The following is a 16,231-nucleotide window of genomic DNA, read 5'->3' on the forward strand; positions in this document are numbered from 1 at the left end:
TGTCTGGTCGGCCTTGCTGGGTTTTCATCGTGCTCCCCCTCCCCCCCATCTCCCCGGAATTGAAGCGCCCTGCATGGACATGAAAAAGGTTTCTAATGTCATCACCCAGCACTGCCGAGTCCACCGCTGCCCCACGTCCCTCAGCACCACATCTACACATACCTCCACCTGAGCCAACGCATCGCACCCGTTCGGTGAAGATGCGTGCCCTAATAGCAACGTGTCCTAATAGCCAACCGGAACCTCCCCTGCCACAACTTGAGACCATTCCCTCTCATCCTGTCGCTGTTACCTGGGGACAGAGGCCGACCCACACCTCACCACAGCCTCCTGTCAGGCAGTTGCAGAGAGCCATAAGGTCTCCCCTGGGCCTCCTCCAGACTGAACAACCCCAGCTCCTTCAGCTGCTCCCGTAGGACTTGTGCTCCAGAGTCTTTCTTCCTGACTGTGCCTTACGTGGCACTGAGACAGGTTTTGGCACTGTTCTCTGTCTGGAAGTGACATGCCAATGAAAGGTTTGCTCAGGTGTGTACAGCTCCTTCGGTGCAGCTCTGTTCCAGGCAGGTTACCATAGCAGTCAGTTAAGTTCAGTGCTTGTGTTGAGCTCTTTCACACTGGCAGGGTTTTCTCATGAGCAAGCCACACCAGAACCCTTTTAAAATGATGCAAGTGTTAAATGTTTTTTTTTTTCCAGCTTAAACAGTGTATGGCACTTTAAAAACTTTAGCCTGTCTGCCAGTTAGATCCTTCTGTTAAAACTGTTTTCCTCTCCAGTTCTGCAGATCAGCAAAGATGATGTGACTGCACTTCAGTGTAAAGTAGTATGTCTTATCCAGAACGGGAGCTTCAAGGAAGCCCTCAGTGTAATCAACACCCACACTAAAGTGTTGTCCAGGTGAGTTGTGTCTTAATGTAACTACAAAATAAGAAATTGTGAGCCCCTGATAAGTCCTGCAGCTTCAGGTGGAGGGAACTAATCAGTAATAAAAAAAATAAATAAAAAAATCAAGAGCAGGAGGTGCTCAGAGCCATTGCAGTTGGGGTTCTCAGTAAAATGCTGATTTAATCTGAGCATGAGAGATAGCCTGCATTAATCTGAAGTGGTCTACGGGCTTCTTTTTTTTTTTAAATAGTAGCAGAGATTGTCCTCTATCTAGTTCTAGGTAGTACCTATCTCCATTAGTTGATTTTGCTTGTTGATGTGGTTATGGAGGGGAAGGGGATGGTTTTTGTGAGAGCAAAGAGAAGGATAAGCCTTTGCTAGTAGCAGCAAGCTGTTAGCTTTGTATGGCATTCTCATCTGTAATGACGTAATGGAATGTACCACAGTAATCAAGGTGGCAAAGCCTTTGGCTACAGCAAATGAGAACAAGCCCAAACACAGCAACTACAGACATAGAAATGGAAGAAAAGCACCACATACCTTTGGAAGGCCTCAGGTAGGTAGGGATCTCCAGAGAGAGATACCCTTGCCTCCACTGCCAACCCTTAAATGAGATCTGTGAAGGGGTGGATCCTGGCTTCTACCTCTTCCAGTCACTCAGGTGGATTGCATGCACCTGAGCTCCACTTGGTTGACCCTGCCTTCTCACCAGATGCTGAATCACTTGTTCAGGCCATGACTTAGCATTTCTGCTACATCATCATACTGCTTTTTGGGGTAATTTTCTTTGCCATATGATAGTATTACTTTAACTATCAGGATAGTGCAAGCCCTTTGTATGTGTTCTCAAAATCAACACCTTGAAGACAACTTGTGTTTTAGTACAAGTCAAGTTTCTGTATCCCCTTTCATGTCATTAAGCAAATTTAATTCTCTTCCTAATAAAGAAGACAGTGCAATGACAGAGATAGGAATTGTGTGGAAGCAGCAGTTTTCCGTTTCAGATACTGTTTTTGTTAAGGAGCTTCCCAGAAAAATGCATTGTAGTACTGAAGTAGCGAAGTGCTTCCATATTTATATTCACATCTGAATAAATATTGTCATCTCATTCACAAATCACTTCTTTCTTGGGATGAAAGGAATCTAAGTTTGTAGGTTGTTTTTCAATATATGATGGAGAGGAGAAGTAATTTCCCTAAATTTAACAGGCTTATGGCTTGGGTTGGAAGGGACCTCAAGGATTATGAAGCACTAACCCCCCTGCCGCATGCAGGGTCACCAACCTCCGTATCTAATACTAGACCAGGATGACCAAGACCCCATCCAACCTGGCCTTGAACACCTCCAGGGACGGGGAATCCACAACCTCTCTGGGCAGCCTGTTCCAGCACCTTACCACTCTTATATTAAAGAGCTTCCTCCTGACATCCAACCTAAATCTTCCCTCCCTCAACTTAAAACCATTTCCCCTTGTCCTGCTATTATCTACTCTTGTAAAGAGTTGACTTCCCTCCTGTTTGTAGGCTCATTTTAGGTACTGGAAGGCCGCAATGAGGTCACCCTGCAGCCTTCTCTTCTCCAAGCTGAACAAGCCCAGCTCCCTCAGCCTGTCTTCGTAGGGGAGGTGCTCCAGCTCTCTGATCATCTTTGAGGCCCTCCTCTGGACCCTCTCCAATAGCTCTCTGTCTTTCTTATATTGGAGGCCCCAGACCTGGACACAGACTCCAGATAGGGACTCACAAGAGCAGAGTAGAGAGGGACAATTACCCTGTCTCTGCTGTCCACCCCTCTTTTGATGAAGTCCAGGATACCATTTGCTTTCTGAGCTGCAAGAGCACTCTGATGGCTTGTGTTCCCCAGGTTCTTCTCTGCAGGGCTACTCTCAAGGACTACTCCTCCCAGTCTGTAGTATGCCTGAGATTCCTCTGGCCCAGGTGCAAAACCTTGCACTTTGCTGAGTTGAACGTCATTAGATTCACCCAGGCTCACCTTTCAAGTCTGTTGAGGTCCCTCTGAATGGCATCCCTTCCACCCACCGTGTCAACTGCACCACTCAGCTTGGTGTCATCAGCAAACTTGCTTAGGGTGCACTCAATTCTGGCATTGATGTCATTGGTAAAGATGTTAAAGAGCACCAGTCCCAAGACAGATCACTGGGGACACTGCTCATTACCAGCCTCCACCTATACACAGAACCATTGATCGCTACCCTCTGTGGCCTTTCAATCAATTCCTATTCCGCTGCGTGGTCCACCCATCAAATCCACATCTCTCCAATTTTGAGATAAGGATGTGGTGCAGGACCACATTAAAGGCCTTGTGCACATGGTAAATGACATCGGTCGCCTTCCTTTTGTCCACCAATGCTGTCACCCCATTATAGAAGGCCACCAAATTGGTTAAGCTTGACCTTCCCCTGGTGAAGCTGTGCTGGCTGTCTCGGATCACATGCTATTCCTCATGTGATCTAGCATGTCATTCAGGAGGATCTGTTCCACAATCTTCCCAGGCACAGAGGTGACACTCACTGGCCTGTAGTTCCCCAGGCCCTCCTTGCTCCCTTTCTTAAAAATGAGAGTGACGTGACCCTTTTTCCAGTCACTGGGAACCTCACCTGACAGCCATGACTTCTCAAATATGATGGAGAGTGGCTCAGCAACCATCTCAGCCAGCTCCTTCAGAACCCTGGGATGCATGTCATCTGGCCCCATAGACTTGTATACAAGTTTCTTGCTTGCCAGTACCACTTGTCTCTGTGTCCTACAGGGAAGGTGGTGGTTCTTTTGCTGTTTTGAGGTTGTTTAAGATTTTTACAGTACTCAACAGATAAATAATTCAGTAACTTGTGATCATGTGCTCACCTCTGGTGTTTGGCTTTTTGGGAATCTACTAGTCTGTGATTGATAAGGGCTGCTTAAATAAGTGTGTTCAGGTGGGCAAAAGCTGTTGCATGAACACTCCAGCCTGCTATTAACCTTTGTCTTGTCTTTGCAGTGATGTTATTGCCTTTGAGAAGGCCTACTGTGAATACAGGTTGAATCGCATTGAAAATGCTCTCAAGACCATTCAGAGTGCCAGTCAGCAAACAGACAAACTGAAGGAGCTTTATGGACAAGTGGTAATAACAAACTTTTCTTCTTGGTGGCAGTTTTGTATGCTGGATGCCTTGTCCCCCTACTCATTTGGGACAAGTCTTCTCTTGGTTGCCTGAGAGACTATTAATTTAACTTTCTCATTAATCTGGAAGAAAACTGTCAGAGAATAACACCATTTAAATTGCTGCTTCTAATGAAGCTATTTTAGGAGTAAGAATTCTGGAGTCTCTGTGTAGGTATCTGTTCTCATTGCTTGAGTCTTAGCAAATCTCATCTATAGAATTTGCCCTTACAGGTAGATGCAAACATCAGTAATGTTCAACCTGAAACATATGATGCTCTGCTGCAGCCAGTCTGTGAGGAGGGAAAAAGAAGGCAGGGAAATGCTGTTCTGATGGCTAATCCCTTGCTGTCGTCAGTTGTACAGGTTGGAGCGTTATGATGAGTGTCTGGCTGCATACCGGGATCTCATCCGCAACTCCCAGGATGAATATGAGGAAGAACGAAAAACCAACCTCTCTGCTGTTGTGGCAGCACAGAGCACATGGGAGAGAGTAATGCCAGTAAGTGAGTTGCTCACTTGTTGATTGCCTCTTATTTTGTTTGCAGTGCAAAGGAAAATACTTTGCACTGTGACTTAAAATTTGCCTGTTGCACGCCCTTGTAAAATTGCCTCTAAAACAGTTTTTTGTAGCATATTTATTTTGCAAGGAATAGTTTGAGTGTATCTGAAAGCTATAGCTTGTGTCTGTAGCCAGTATAGGTCAGTTGGTGTTTGCATTTGCTTTTCATGCTAGGAAAACTTGGGCCTTCGAGAAGCTACCTACGAGCTGTGTTATAACAATGCGTGTGCATTGATTGGACAAGGAAAGCTGAATGAAGCAATGAAGAAATTACAGAAAGCAGAAGGTAAAATCATGATGGGGTGTTAAAAGCCTTGTGCTCTTCCTAGGCATACTTAAAAACAGAGAGAAGGAAGTTTTAATTCTTGATTGACATCAGAATTTTTGATAGGTGTCCAGATGGTTCTTAGCAGATGTGGTGTCTATGTAGAAGCATTCCTCTGCTGCTTTTTTCCAGAGCCACATTACATGTGGCATCTTCTGGCTCTCTTTCAGACCCCTGATGGAGGTTGAATTCTTTTAAACAGTTTTTCTGAAGTGGGAAGTAGATCTCTTCTCATAGATGAAACACCTCATTCTTAACTCTTAGTTTTGTGAGTGCATATATACATATTTATGTGTATATTTATATGTGACATGCATGGTCTGAATTAGCCATGATACCAGTGTAATACAAATGAGGTTTCCTTTTTTTGTGAAGAGCGTTTTTTTCAGTAGGGTGAAAGAAAGATTGTGTGTGGGATTTTTTGTTGTTTATTTTCCTTTTTTAAAAAGGAAAGGTGTGACAGAAAATGAGTTTTTCTGATCTATTTGCTCTTACAGATAAATAGGTCAGTTCTGCCCTGATTTTGCTGATAGAACAGCAACTCTCCCATTCAACTGTTGTATTGTGCAAATGCAATTCTTGGCATTAGTGAATCTATATGTATGCTCTTATAATATTCCTTTGGAGAGCAAAACAAGTAACATTCTGATGAGGTACTTGAGAAAATTAAGTGAAAGTTAAGTGGTCTGTACTGAAAACTGGTAGAATTGCTTCCCTGTAAAGGGTGGGCTTAAAGCACCTTAATTGACTTTGGTAGTAGTTAATACTAAGAGCTGTGTGAGCCTTAGTGGAATAGATCAGCAGCTAGGTTCAAATAAATTTGTTTAGGAAAGAGAATGAGTGTGTGAGTCTGCTCTCAGTAGGCAGCGTTGGGAGAGATGGTATCTCCTGTTTTTGACATTCCTTCGGAGTAATCTTATCTTCTCCTTCATGGTCGCTGTCATCATCACCAAACCTGTAGACTCAATTGCTTTTCATAATGCTACAGAAATTTTGGATTCAGCATCTGCAAGGGATACACGGAAACAGTTTATGCTTCTAGACCTTCTTTCTTTCCTTAAGCCTTCTAAATTTCATTCTTCTCTTCGTTTTTCTTCTAGAGCTGTGTCGCCAGTCACTCTCAGAAGACTCTGTAAGTTGTTGATGTTGTTATGGAAAGTTTGCTTTGCACCAACATGAATGAGGCTGAGGTCATGCTGTAAACAGCCAGATGACAGCCAAAGCCGATGTACAGTGTTACTCAGCAAGACTTGCCACTGCTGCTGGTACCAACTTGCGAGGCTGGGGCAGCAATTGTAGCTGTTGCAGAAGTGCAACACAGCAAGTTGTTTGCTGCTGTGTTCCTTGTGTTGTTGCCCGTATTGGTACAGGCAGTATGGATACAGTTTGAAATCTCCCTGTGTCCCATTTATGCTGTGTATGAACATGCTGAGTGGGTGATGGGAAGCTTAGGTGACTCGTACTCACTGTTGTTGCTTCAAGCAGAGGGGCAGGTTCAGTGCACAAACTAAAAGTACCTTTGAACTCTTACAATAGCAGGTGAAGCTTTCTTTTTTTCTAGTTTAACCCAGATACACTTGCATTTGTACTGCGGCTTTACCTGTAGCGGCTGGGGTTCTTTGCTGCTTACATGGCTCAAGAGAGCTCATAAACATTTGCCTTCAATGCAGAATGCGGAAGCCATGGGAGAAGTGCTGAGATTGCAGGTTGTTGTGTTTTTTTTTAATTTTACTTTTGCTTTGATTTTCTCTCAGGATGTGACTGAAGAAGACATTGAGGCTGAACTGGCCATTATTCATGGTCAGATGGCATATATCATGCAACTGCAGGGTCGCACAGAGGATGCTCTACAACTCTACAATCAAATAATCAAGTTGAAGTAGGAGCTTTTCTAAAATAAGTGCTTGTTCTTCCACCTGTAGAGAGACCACTGTTCAATAATAATGTGCTTTCTCCTTTTTTTATTTACAGGCCAACAGATGTAGGGCTGCTTGCCGTCATCGCAAATAACATCATTACAATTAACAAGGTATAGAATTACCTTGCTGCTCTCAGTGTGGTCCTTTCTTGTAGCTACTCAGCCTGTTTGTCTGCTTCTATGGAGAAGGGGGATAATCAGGAACGGCTCTTTCCTAAACAGTAGTTAAATCACAGATTCAAAGCCTTTTTCTTGTTCAAGGAATGTAGTGAAATCATCTAATCATGTGTGATTTTTCCCCAGGACCAAAATGTTTTTGACTCAAAGAAAAAGGTGAAGCTGACCAATGCAGAAGGTGTTGAGCATAAACTCTCCAAGAAACAGCTTCAGGCAATTGAATTCAACAAAGCTTTGCTGGCAATGTACACTAACCAGGTAGGAGAAACTGATCTGCAGTGGTTGGTTACAGGTTTAGCACCCTCCACGGTAATTTGACTAGGCAAAAATGGATATGCAGTCTATCTGGCAGAAGTATGAATACTTGGCTTAGGCACAGAAGTGGGGAAAAAAATATCCCTTAAAGAACAGTGCAGCTTGTTGAGTAGTGACTTGAGTGTTGCTGCAGCAAGGCAATGCAGAGATGACTAGGAGGAGAGAGACTGAATGTGTCGGGTTCTGAGATCCATCTGAACTGCTACTAGGAGGTTTTGTTCTTGGCTCTTTATCCATTTCAGGGAATTCATTGCTAGCATTTCATCTTATTAGGTATAACTGGAGATCAGGTCAGCATTAGTGCTTACAGAGATTGAACAAAATATATTTTCTACTCCCACCCCTCAGGCAGAGCAGTGCCGCAAACTGTCAGCAAGCCTGCAGTCACAGAGCCCCGAGCATCTTCTTCCTGTGCTAATCCAGGCAGCCCAACTGTGTCGTGAAAAGCAGCATACAAAGGCCATAGGGCTTCTGCAGGTAGGTTAAGACAAAGTACTCCTTTTGTCTTGCGCCCTTCAAACTTAGCTCTATGTGTTTTTTTCTGTGCTATTTCCCTTTGTTTTGTCTTGTTTAAATTTCCAGGGATATCTGACTGTGCTTGTAATAGTTTAGTTTAATGCTGCTGGAAAGCATTTACATCTAAACAAACCATGCTTCTTTAAAAGGGAAAGTATTCCCTTGCACCTCTGATATTTGTAGATTTCTTCAAGGGTAAGCAGTGGGTTCTGTGGCTCTGCTTGCAAGCAGTCTACAACAGCCCTCTTGGGTAAGTAATGAGTGGTCTAGGATTGTAATCAAAGAGGACAGTGGGACACTGGCAGTTTCAGGCTCTCTTCTGCTGCATGCTGAAGTCTGCCTATGCTGGAAAGATTCCCTTGGCTCTTGCCAGCTTTTTGTGACTGAGCATAAGATCTGGTTGCCCAGAAAAGCATGTTGAGTTGTTCTATCCTTTGATCCTCAGGACTTTGCAGAGCAGCACCCTGCCAATGCAGCTGAGATCAAGCTGACGATGGCCCAGCTAAAAATTGCTCAAGGTATTCAATCTCCTCCCTTGGGAAAGTGTCAGCACATTACAATGGTGTGAGAGTTGAGGGAAAACAATCTTTAGGGCAATCTCTGCTGCAGTCACTGTTGTGATAGAGTGCAGAACAGAGATACTTTCAGTCAGGTATTCTAAAGATGGAGCTATGGGGGGATAGAGCTTATAGCTTAGTGCCCGAATGTTGAGGCTACACAGATCCCTGATTAGAGCTGCCCACAATTTTTGTGAATCGTAGAATGGCTTGGGTTGGAAGGGACCTTTAAGATCATCTACTTCCAACCCCCTGCCATGTGCAGTGTTACCATCCACTAATCAGGCTGCCCAGGGCCTCCAACCTGACCTTGAACACCTCCAGGGATGGAGCATCTACAACTTCTCTAGACTACCTGTTTCAGCCCCTCACCACTCTCTGAGTGAAAAATTTCTAGTCTAGATCGACCCTCTTTTTAGTTTAAAGCCTTTTCTCTTTGTCCTATCACTATCAGACCATGTAACAAGTTGGTCTCTCTCCTGTTTAGAAGTTCCCTTTAAGTACTGGAAAGCTGCAGTGAGGTCTCTCCTGAGTCTTCTCCAGGCTGAACAAGCCCAGCTTCCTCAGCCTTTCTTAGAAGAGGTTTTCCAGCCCTCTGATCATCTGTGTGGTCCTCCTCTGAATCCCTACCAACAGCTCCATGTCTTTCTTGCGCTGAGGGCCCCAGGCCTGAATGCAGCACTGCGAGTGGGGCCGCACAAGGGCAGAATAGAGGGGCATAATCACCTCCTTCGCTCTGCTGGCAATTCCTCTTTTGATGCAGCTCAGGATACTGTTGGTCTTCTGGGCTGCAAGCACACATTGCTGGCTCATGTCAAGCCAGGACTGACAGGATTTAATGTGTTTTGGGTCAGGAGGCATCCTGCAAGCAGTGTGGGGCTTCCTGATGTTACCATTCCTGTACACGGTCAGACAGCACAGAGTTGCTTCTGGATGAAAAGAACCTGCTTGCAAAAAGCTGCTCCTGAACCCTTTCAGACTGTGCCAAGAGCAAGAATGGGATCCCTTGTGTGGGGGCTTTTGTCCTTCATTTCTGGAAATGAGGGAAATGTTTTTGAGAAAGGGATTGTTATGTCCCTGTTGTTTACCTTTGGAAATAGTGGAAGTTCACAGACTAGTCCCTTGCCCTGTCCAGCAGGCAGGGTGAACTGTGACCATGGCACTAAGAGCATGTTCTTTTCTTTCTAAAAAGGCAGCGTTACCAAGGCCTGTATGATTCTGAGGAGCATAGAAGAACTGCAGCACAAGCCTGGTATGGTAAGCAAAACTCCTTGGCCCTGCGTCAACTCTAGTTGTGTTTAGGGTATAGAAAAATAGGTGGTGTTTGTATCTCATCACCTTGGTGCTGATTTCTTTTTTCATGGCTCTTTGGGTAGAGATGGGGACGAGAAAAAGGGTTTCTAGTGAAACCGTGTCTGATGGCAAGCAAAGAAAGTGCTAAGACAAGAAGGTTCTCTCTGTGAGTGCAGTCCTAAGCTTGTACTGCAGGAGAAAGATTGGTGGGGATGTTTCTTTGAAGAACCTGGGTAGGAAAGTCACGCCTGGGTATCCTGCCTGTGACAATAACTCCTTTCTAGGAATAGAGCAGAAAGCTCACATTGATCATTTTAGGAAATTTCGTAAATTAACTGCTGGCTCTCTGGTTACAGACCACTTGTGTGGGGATCTGCTTTAAGCTGCTCTTGAACATTTGCAGGTGTCTGCATTAGTGACGATGTACAGTCATGAAGAAGACATTGACAGTGCAATTGAGGTCTTCACACAGGCTATCCAGTGGTATCAGCAATTCCAGGCAAGTCAATACAGAGGAGGTAATGCAATCATTTCTAGCTAGCATTTGTTCAGCTCTGACCAGTTTTATGGTTCCACACAACACCATATGGTATGGGGTGTCCCTTAGGCCAGTTTAGGTCAGCTGTCCTGGTTCTGTCCCCTTCAAGCTCCATGTACCCCCCAGCTCCTCTCTGGCAGGGCAGTGTGAGAAGCTGAATAGTCATGGACTTTTTGCTCAGCAACAACTAAAGCATCAGTGTATTATCAAGAGTATTCTCATCCTACACATAGCACTATACCAGCTACTTGAAAGAAAATAAACTCTCCCAGCCAAAACCAGGACAGCTAGTCCACGTTCAACTTTTCCTAATCCTAAAACTAATTACAGCTGCTCTACCTTTCAGCCAGAGTCTCCTGTCCATTTGTCACTGATAAGGGAAGCTGCCAACTTCAAATTAAAGCATGGCAGGAAGAAAGAAGCAATCAGCGACTTGGAGGAGCTCTGGAAGTGAGTTGGGAGGTTGCTGAAAAGGAATTCTTTGCCCGTAGACCTCTGCAAGCTTTCTGGTATCAGGTGGCGTCTGACAATGTTGGTTTGCCATCAGCCCTTCTTTAGAGTTCTTTTATACATGGGGTACCATTGAAAGCCATATTTTTGAAGGGGATAAGTCATTTGATCCATAGGTGACATTCACTTGAAAACCTGATTGATTTATCCTGGAGGCCTCTTGTGTGCAGTGAAGGTTACTTTAATGACTGGGACACGTTGTTTTCTAGTCTGCATAAGCCATGGATATCTAAGTTTTCATTTTTATTATTTACCTGGTGGGATTTGAGGAGAGTGGGGTGTCTATTAAACAGCCTTTGCATCTGTAACTTGAAAGAATTTTGTTCTTCACTGCTTGCTTAATGATACTGTGATGATATCTGCATCTTTCCCTGTCTGCATCAGTGATGTTTGGAGATGTGCTCTGGCAGAGAGCGCAGACTGACATGCCTGTCCCCACAGACAACAGCTGTGGTGCAGTAACATGCAGTATATGGTGATGCCAAGCTCTGGAATGAATGTGTGACTTGGTTCTTCTGCTTTTTGTTCTCCAAAGGCAAAATCCAAAGGATGTGCACACTTTGGCACAACTCATCTCTGCCTACTCCCTTGTGGACCCCGAAAAAGCGAAAGTGTATCCTTTTGACAGTGGTATCTGTGGCATTTGGGCATTGTTTCCTTGGATTTTACTTGTGTAGGAAATTCAGACCCATTCTCCAATTCAGACAAGGAACATCTCCAGTTTGCACATCCAGGTCACGTTTTCTGGAGCTGCTTTATTTCCTAGCTGGTTCGATTACTATGAAATTCTAGGACCCCTTTATCTTTGGCCTCTTCTTCTCTGAGATTTGGTATTTTAAGACTAAGGGAAACCAAGAACAGGAATTTCTCCATTTTTCCTATTGCTGTTTTAGACATGTGGTAGTGATGCAGGGCTGTGTCCAACAAAATATGGCTAAATTCTCACTGATCCAAAGTATCAGGCTTCCTGTACAGCTTTTGTCACCTGGAAAAAACCAGTTGCTAGTTTTGTCCACCACCTCAAAAAAATGGAAAAAAAAAGAAAGAGTTAGAGGGCAGTGAATCAGCAGCTCATCCCAATTTGTGCAGGAAGTTGTTGAGGGAGTTGGGACTAGCTCCTTAGGTCTGTCTGGTATCTATATTACCACCAGGCTGAATTCATTCAAGCTGAAGTTGCCCGTTAGTATCTGAACAAAGATGGGTGTTTATCTTACTTGGTTACCCCTTGCCAGTTGCGCGTTAGTCTTCCTGGTTTGCATTCCTGAACTCTTCTTTTGTAGTCTTAGCAAACATTTGCCTTCCTCGGATACCATGTCGCTGAAAGTAGATGTTGATGCACTAGAGAACTCCCATGGAGCAACCTATGTTCGGAAGAAAGCTGGGAAACTCACTGGAGACAATCAACAGAAAGAGCAAGGGTACAATCTGCTGCTTTGGCTCTGGCATAGTCATTTTTTGGAAAGGCAGAAAAGCATACCTGTTGTGATGAGACTATTACTGTGTAATAGGCTGGTGTGTAACTGCAAGGAGCTTCAGGTAGCAGCAGACTAAGCTTTTAGAAAGATGGGAATGGTTTGGCGTCTTCTAGAGATAGCATTTATTGGACTTTTCTGCTGTGTCACAGTGACTGTTTCCTGCCTTGCTTTTCAGACAAGGGGAGGTGAAGAAGAAGAAGAAAAAGAAGAAAGGTAAGTTGTGTTTCCCAGCTTTTGACAGATGCAGAGAGCTGGCCAGATTGTTTCTTCTGATAGCCAGCCTTGAGCTCCCTGGCAGCTGGAGCCCTTTTGCTGAGTCTGGGTCTCACTTAATGGTTCATGATTGCACCTTTCGTAGGGGACATTTCTCCACAGAAGTGAGAAGAGCACCTTGTTAGGAGATCCACAATGAAATGTGTTATGTATTGCTGGGCTCTGTGTGCTTTCTGTTGATGCTTGTCTAGTGAGCTGACTCCAATCTCATTGCCTGGCACTAACTGTTCTGTAGGAAAGCTGCCCAAGAACTATGACCCCAAGGTAACTCCTGATCCTGAGCGGTGGCTTCCAATGCGAGAACGTTCGTACTATCGTGGACGGAAGAAGGGCAAGAAGAAGGACCAGGTTGGCAAGGGAACTCAGGGTTCAACCACAGCTGCTTCCTCTGAACTGTAAGTACCCATTGCTGGGCCTGGTGTGGGAAATGACTCCTGGGTGGCTAGGGGGGGTGTTTTTTCTGGTTTCTGTCACCTCACCAGCTCTGGGTAGCACAGTTGAAACAGTACTTTGTAACTCGAACCTTCTACCAGCTGCTCTTCCAGAAGATCTCTGTAGTTAACTGAAAACCAAAATGATTTAATAGGCGTGCTTGAAGGTATTAAAGTGCAAATAAAATGGAGAAGGAAGTGCTTTTAAAATAATAGCAACACAGGGAACTGCAAGTTCTGTATGACAGTTTCTCATTTATACAGCTGTCTCTCAAAACTAAGGCATTAAATGCCTTTTTGGTACTGTTGGTTTGAGCGGTGTTTACCAGGAGAGCTGGTATAGAGATGCCTATATGCTCAATGGGGGAAGGAGGATTTTGGTCTTAAACTCCCATAACTGAGGGGACTGAAAGGGTTCTCTTGCATTGCTCGAGCTGTTACCTGTCTGTTCTAAAGCTGAAAGCCTTGCTTTCATTGTTATGGACTTCTACTGTTGAATGAGCATCTGTTAGAAGTTGGTTGCTTGCCCTTTGAGACAAGTTCCCATCATATGTTGGCTCTCCTGCTATCTACATTGAAGTTCATCTGAGATGAGCAACGTCTCCTTGCGTGAATGCCCTCACATCCATAGGGCTTTCTATTGCTATTTTATAGGGCAACTACTATTTTTTTGCTGTTAGCTTTCTTCTAAGCTGCTGCTTACGGTGCCACATCTTGTGAACTCATGTGGTGTCTTTTTTTCGTCTTCTCTGTAGGGATGCCAGTAGGACTGCCAGCAGCCCACCTACCTCCCCTCGGCCCGGCAGTGCTGCAGCTGTATCGGCTGCAAGTAATGTCATCCCTCCCAGGCACCAAAAACCTGCTGGTGCCCCAGCCACCAAGAAGAAACAACAACAGAAGAAGAAGAAAGGGGGGAAAGGAGGATGGTAGAAAGCAGAATGTATAATGTGCACACATCAGTAGGCGATGTTGGTTGCATAATAAAGGTCAAAAGAAAGTGGTGGTGAAAGACTCTTCCTATCCAAATCTTTGTTGGTGCTCCAGGGGGAAGAGAGCTGGTATAGGGCACCACATTACTCATCAGGTTGTCTTCCTCACACTTGTACCTACTGTGGCTTGTCTTCCTCCAAAACTGTGTTAGCACGCAGTATAAACCAGACTAAGGAGCTTCACTGAGTGTATTTGGGGGGCTTCTGCATCTCCTGCTCCCAAACAGGATGTTATGCAGGAGCAGCTGAGGTGCTGTCGCAAGGGAGCCAGGCTGGGTAAAAAGGACAACTGTGTTACTTGATTATCCCTTGTACCTCTGTGGAACTGTCTTCTTAACTGTAAATAAACACAAGAGCTTGTAGCTTGTTTCTGAAACAAGATCTGTTCCATATGTGCAGTGCCAGCAGGTGCCTGCTTCCTAGCTTCTGCTCCCAACTGCTGTTTTCGTTGCTTGCAGAAATGACTCACTGGGCCAGCATAGTGGATTTGTGAAGGATTGTTTTTGAGAGCAGCAAGCTCCTTTGAAAGTTCCCCAGTGCTTTCACCCACCGTAAGTTAGAAGATAGGTGGTTAGGTTTAATGTGTAGCCAGATCCCCTGTGAGGGACTGTGACAGCATTCTCTGTGGGTTGATTTTCATGTTTCTTTTAAGATTGCAACCTAAGGATCGCTTCCTCTGCTGAGTTACACCTCTCCCCAGCAATCCTGCTGAATAGTGTCCTGCAGCTTGGGTGAGATGTTGCTCGTAGCAGGGGACAGGGCTTCAGACTGTAGCAGAGAGTTTCATAGAGCTTTTAGGAAAAGGAGAGAAAATAGATCTCACGATTCAGATTGTATGGAGGGAACTGGATGTTAGCAAATTCAAATGCAGCCTTTAAAAAAATTGCCTCTCAGAGGTATGGAATAACCAAAAACATCTTGAAACAGTTACACTGCTTCCGCATATGCTAGTCAAAGCTTCTAACAGAATTTTTCTGTTGTGATGCACTGTCTTCAGTGTTGTATCCCAGTTAGTCACTGACCACTAAACAGCAGAGGTGCAATAGGATGTTGAAAAACAACAGATGTCTAGATAAGGTGGGAGAGGATAACCTAAGGAGGACAGCAAGACTGTTACAATGAGTGAGACATTGGCACAGACTGCCCAGGGGGGTGGTAGAGTCACTGTCCTCAAAGATGTTAAAGTACTGTGGAGATGTAGCACTGAGGGATGTGGTTAGTGGGCGCGATGGGGGTAGGTAGGGATTGGACATGATGGTCTTGGAGGTCTTTCCCAGCTTTCATGATTCTAAACTAAACTATCAAACTGTGTGGCAGCTGAGCTGATTCGCTGTCCACTTTCCTACAAGCCAGCTCTCTTAATAGTGGACTTGGCAAAGCAAGAACTAGATAACACAAGGTGGCTGCTTGTGACAGCTGTTTGCATTGGAAAAGCATAGCACTTCTCAAGTGGAGGCAGGCGATGAGATTGAGGATGAGCATTTGCCTTCCTAGCACTCTACTGGTAGAATCTCAGACATCTCTTGAAACTTCTAGTTGTTGCAAAAACATTTTTTTCCCCGTGCACAGACTTTCAGTGGTAGAAATAATTCCTCAGGGAAATGCTATTGTGCTAGATGTTAACCTGAGAGGTAAAGGCTTCTGCATCGAAAGGATTTGATGCCAAGGCCTGAAGTGGAAATGTTACCATGACTTCATATAAACAAATTCACAAAAAAGCCAGAAAGCATACAACATTATTTGTCACTCATTGCTCTTTCAAACTTACAGAATCATAGAATGGTTTGGGTTTGAAGGGATCTTTAAGATCATCTCACTCCAGCCTTCCTGCTATAGGCAGACACCTCCCTCTAGCCAGGTTGCTCAAAGCCCCTTTCCAGCTTGGCCTTGAATGCCTCCAGGGAGGGGGCATACACAACCTCACCGGCAACTTAAAAGCATCTGCAGGATTCTTCACAGTGGTCTTTTTAAACTTATCAGTGGGTTTAAGAAAACAAGAGGAGGTATTTATTTTCCTCCCCACATTACCCAAGGGTGGAACTCGTGTTTCAGAGGACCAAGTTACCAGTGAGCCTAGAGGAAAAATAAGGCATACTCACAAAGAACAGCGGCTAGGGATGAAAATGCAAGTTCTTTCGGCTTGGTAAATCTACGAGTTGATGGTTCTGTAGAAGCCGAGAAGAGGAAAGGAAGGATCGCGAACTTACAGCCGGCAGCTGGATGAGGCCAGGTTCTTTCCACCGGTGCGTACCTCCAGGTCCGCAGCAGCGCCCAGCTGGGGCCTCGTCGCTGCAGGCACGTCCGTCTGCCTGT

At 44.8% G+C, this 16,231-nt stretch overlaps 1 protein-coding gene across 1 annotated transcript in view; it reads left to right on the plus strand.

Annotated features, from left to right (window-relative positions):
• Positions 1-13,938, plus strand: part of SRP72 (signal recognition particle 72) — a 15,198-nt gene extending 1,260 nt beyond the window's left edge. Inside the window, exons 2-19 of the mRNA XM_010709836.3 lie at positions 744-895; positions 3,878-4,001; positions 4,398-4,541; positions 4,776-4,887; positions 6,027-6,058; positions 6,681-6,805; positions 6,898-6,955; positions 7,148-7,279; positions 7,685-7,813; positions 8,298-8,370; positions 9,602-9,666; positions 10,106-10,201; positions 10,587-10,690; positions 11,286-11,363; positions 12,031-12,168; positions 12,401-12,438; positions 12,734-12,893; positions 13,685-13,938. Coding sequence (XP_010708138.1) covers positions 744-895; positions 3,878-4,001; positions 4,398-4,541; positions 4,776-4,887; positions 6,027-6,058; positions 6,681-6,805; positions 6,898-6,955; positions 7,148-7,279; positions 7,685-7,813; positions 8,298-8,370; positions 9,602-9,666; positions 10,106-10,201; positions 10,587-10,690; positions 11,286-11,363; positions 12,031-12,168; positions 12,401-12,438; positions 12,734-12,893; positions 13,685-13,859 — 1,935 coding nt within the window. The 3' untranslated portion in view covers positions 13,860-13,938. The remainder of the gene's footprint in view (positions 1-743; positions 896-3,877; positions 4,002-4,397; positions 4,542-4,775; positions 4,888-6,026; positions 6,059-6,680; positions 6,806-6,897; positions 6,956-7,147; positions 7,280-7,684; positions 7,814-8,297; positions 8,371-9,601; positions 9,667-10,105; positions 10,202-10,586; positions 10,691-11,285; positions 11,364-12,030; positions 12,169-12,400; positions 12,439-12,733; positions 12,894-13,684) is intronic.
• Positions 13,939-16,231: the final 2,293 nt, after the last annotated feature.

This window comes from Meleagris gallopavo, chromosome 4, assembly GCF_000146605.3.
Source record: "Meleagris gallopavo isolate NT-WF06-2002-E0010 breed Aviagen turkey brand Nicholas breeding stock chromosome 4, Turkey_5.1, whole genome shotgun sequence".
NCBI lineage: Eukaryota > Metazoa > Chordata > Aves > Galliformes > Phasianidae > Meleagris > Meleagris gallopavo.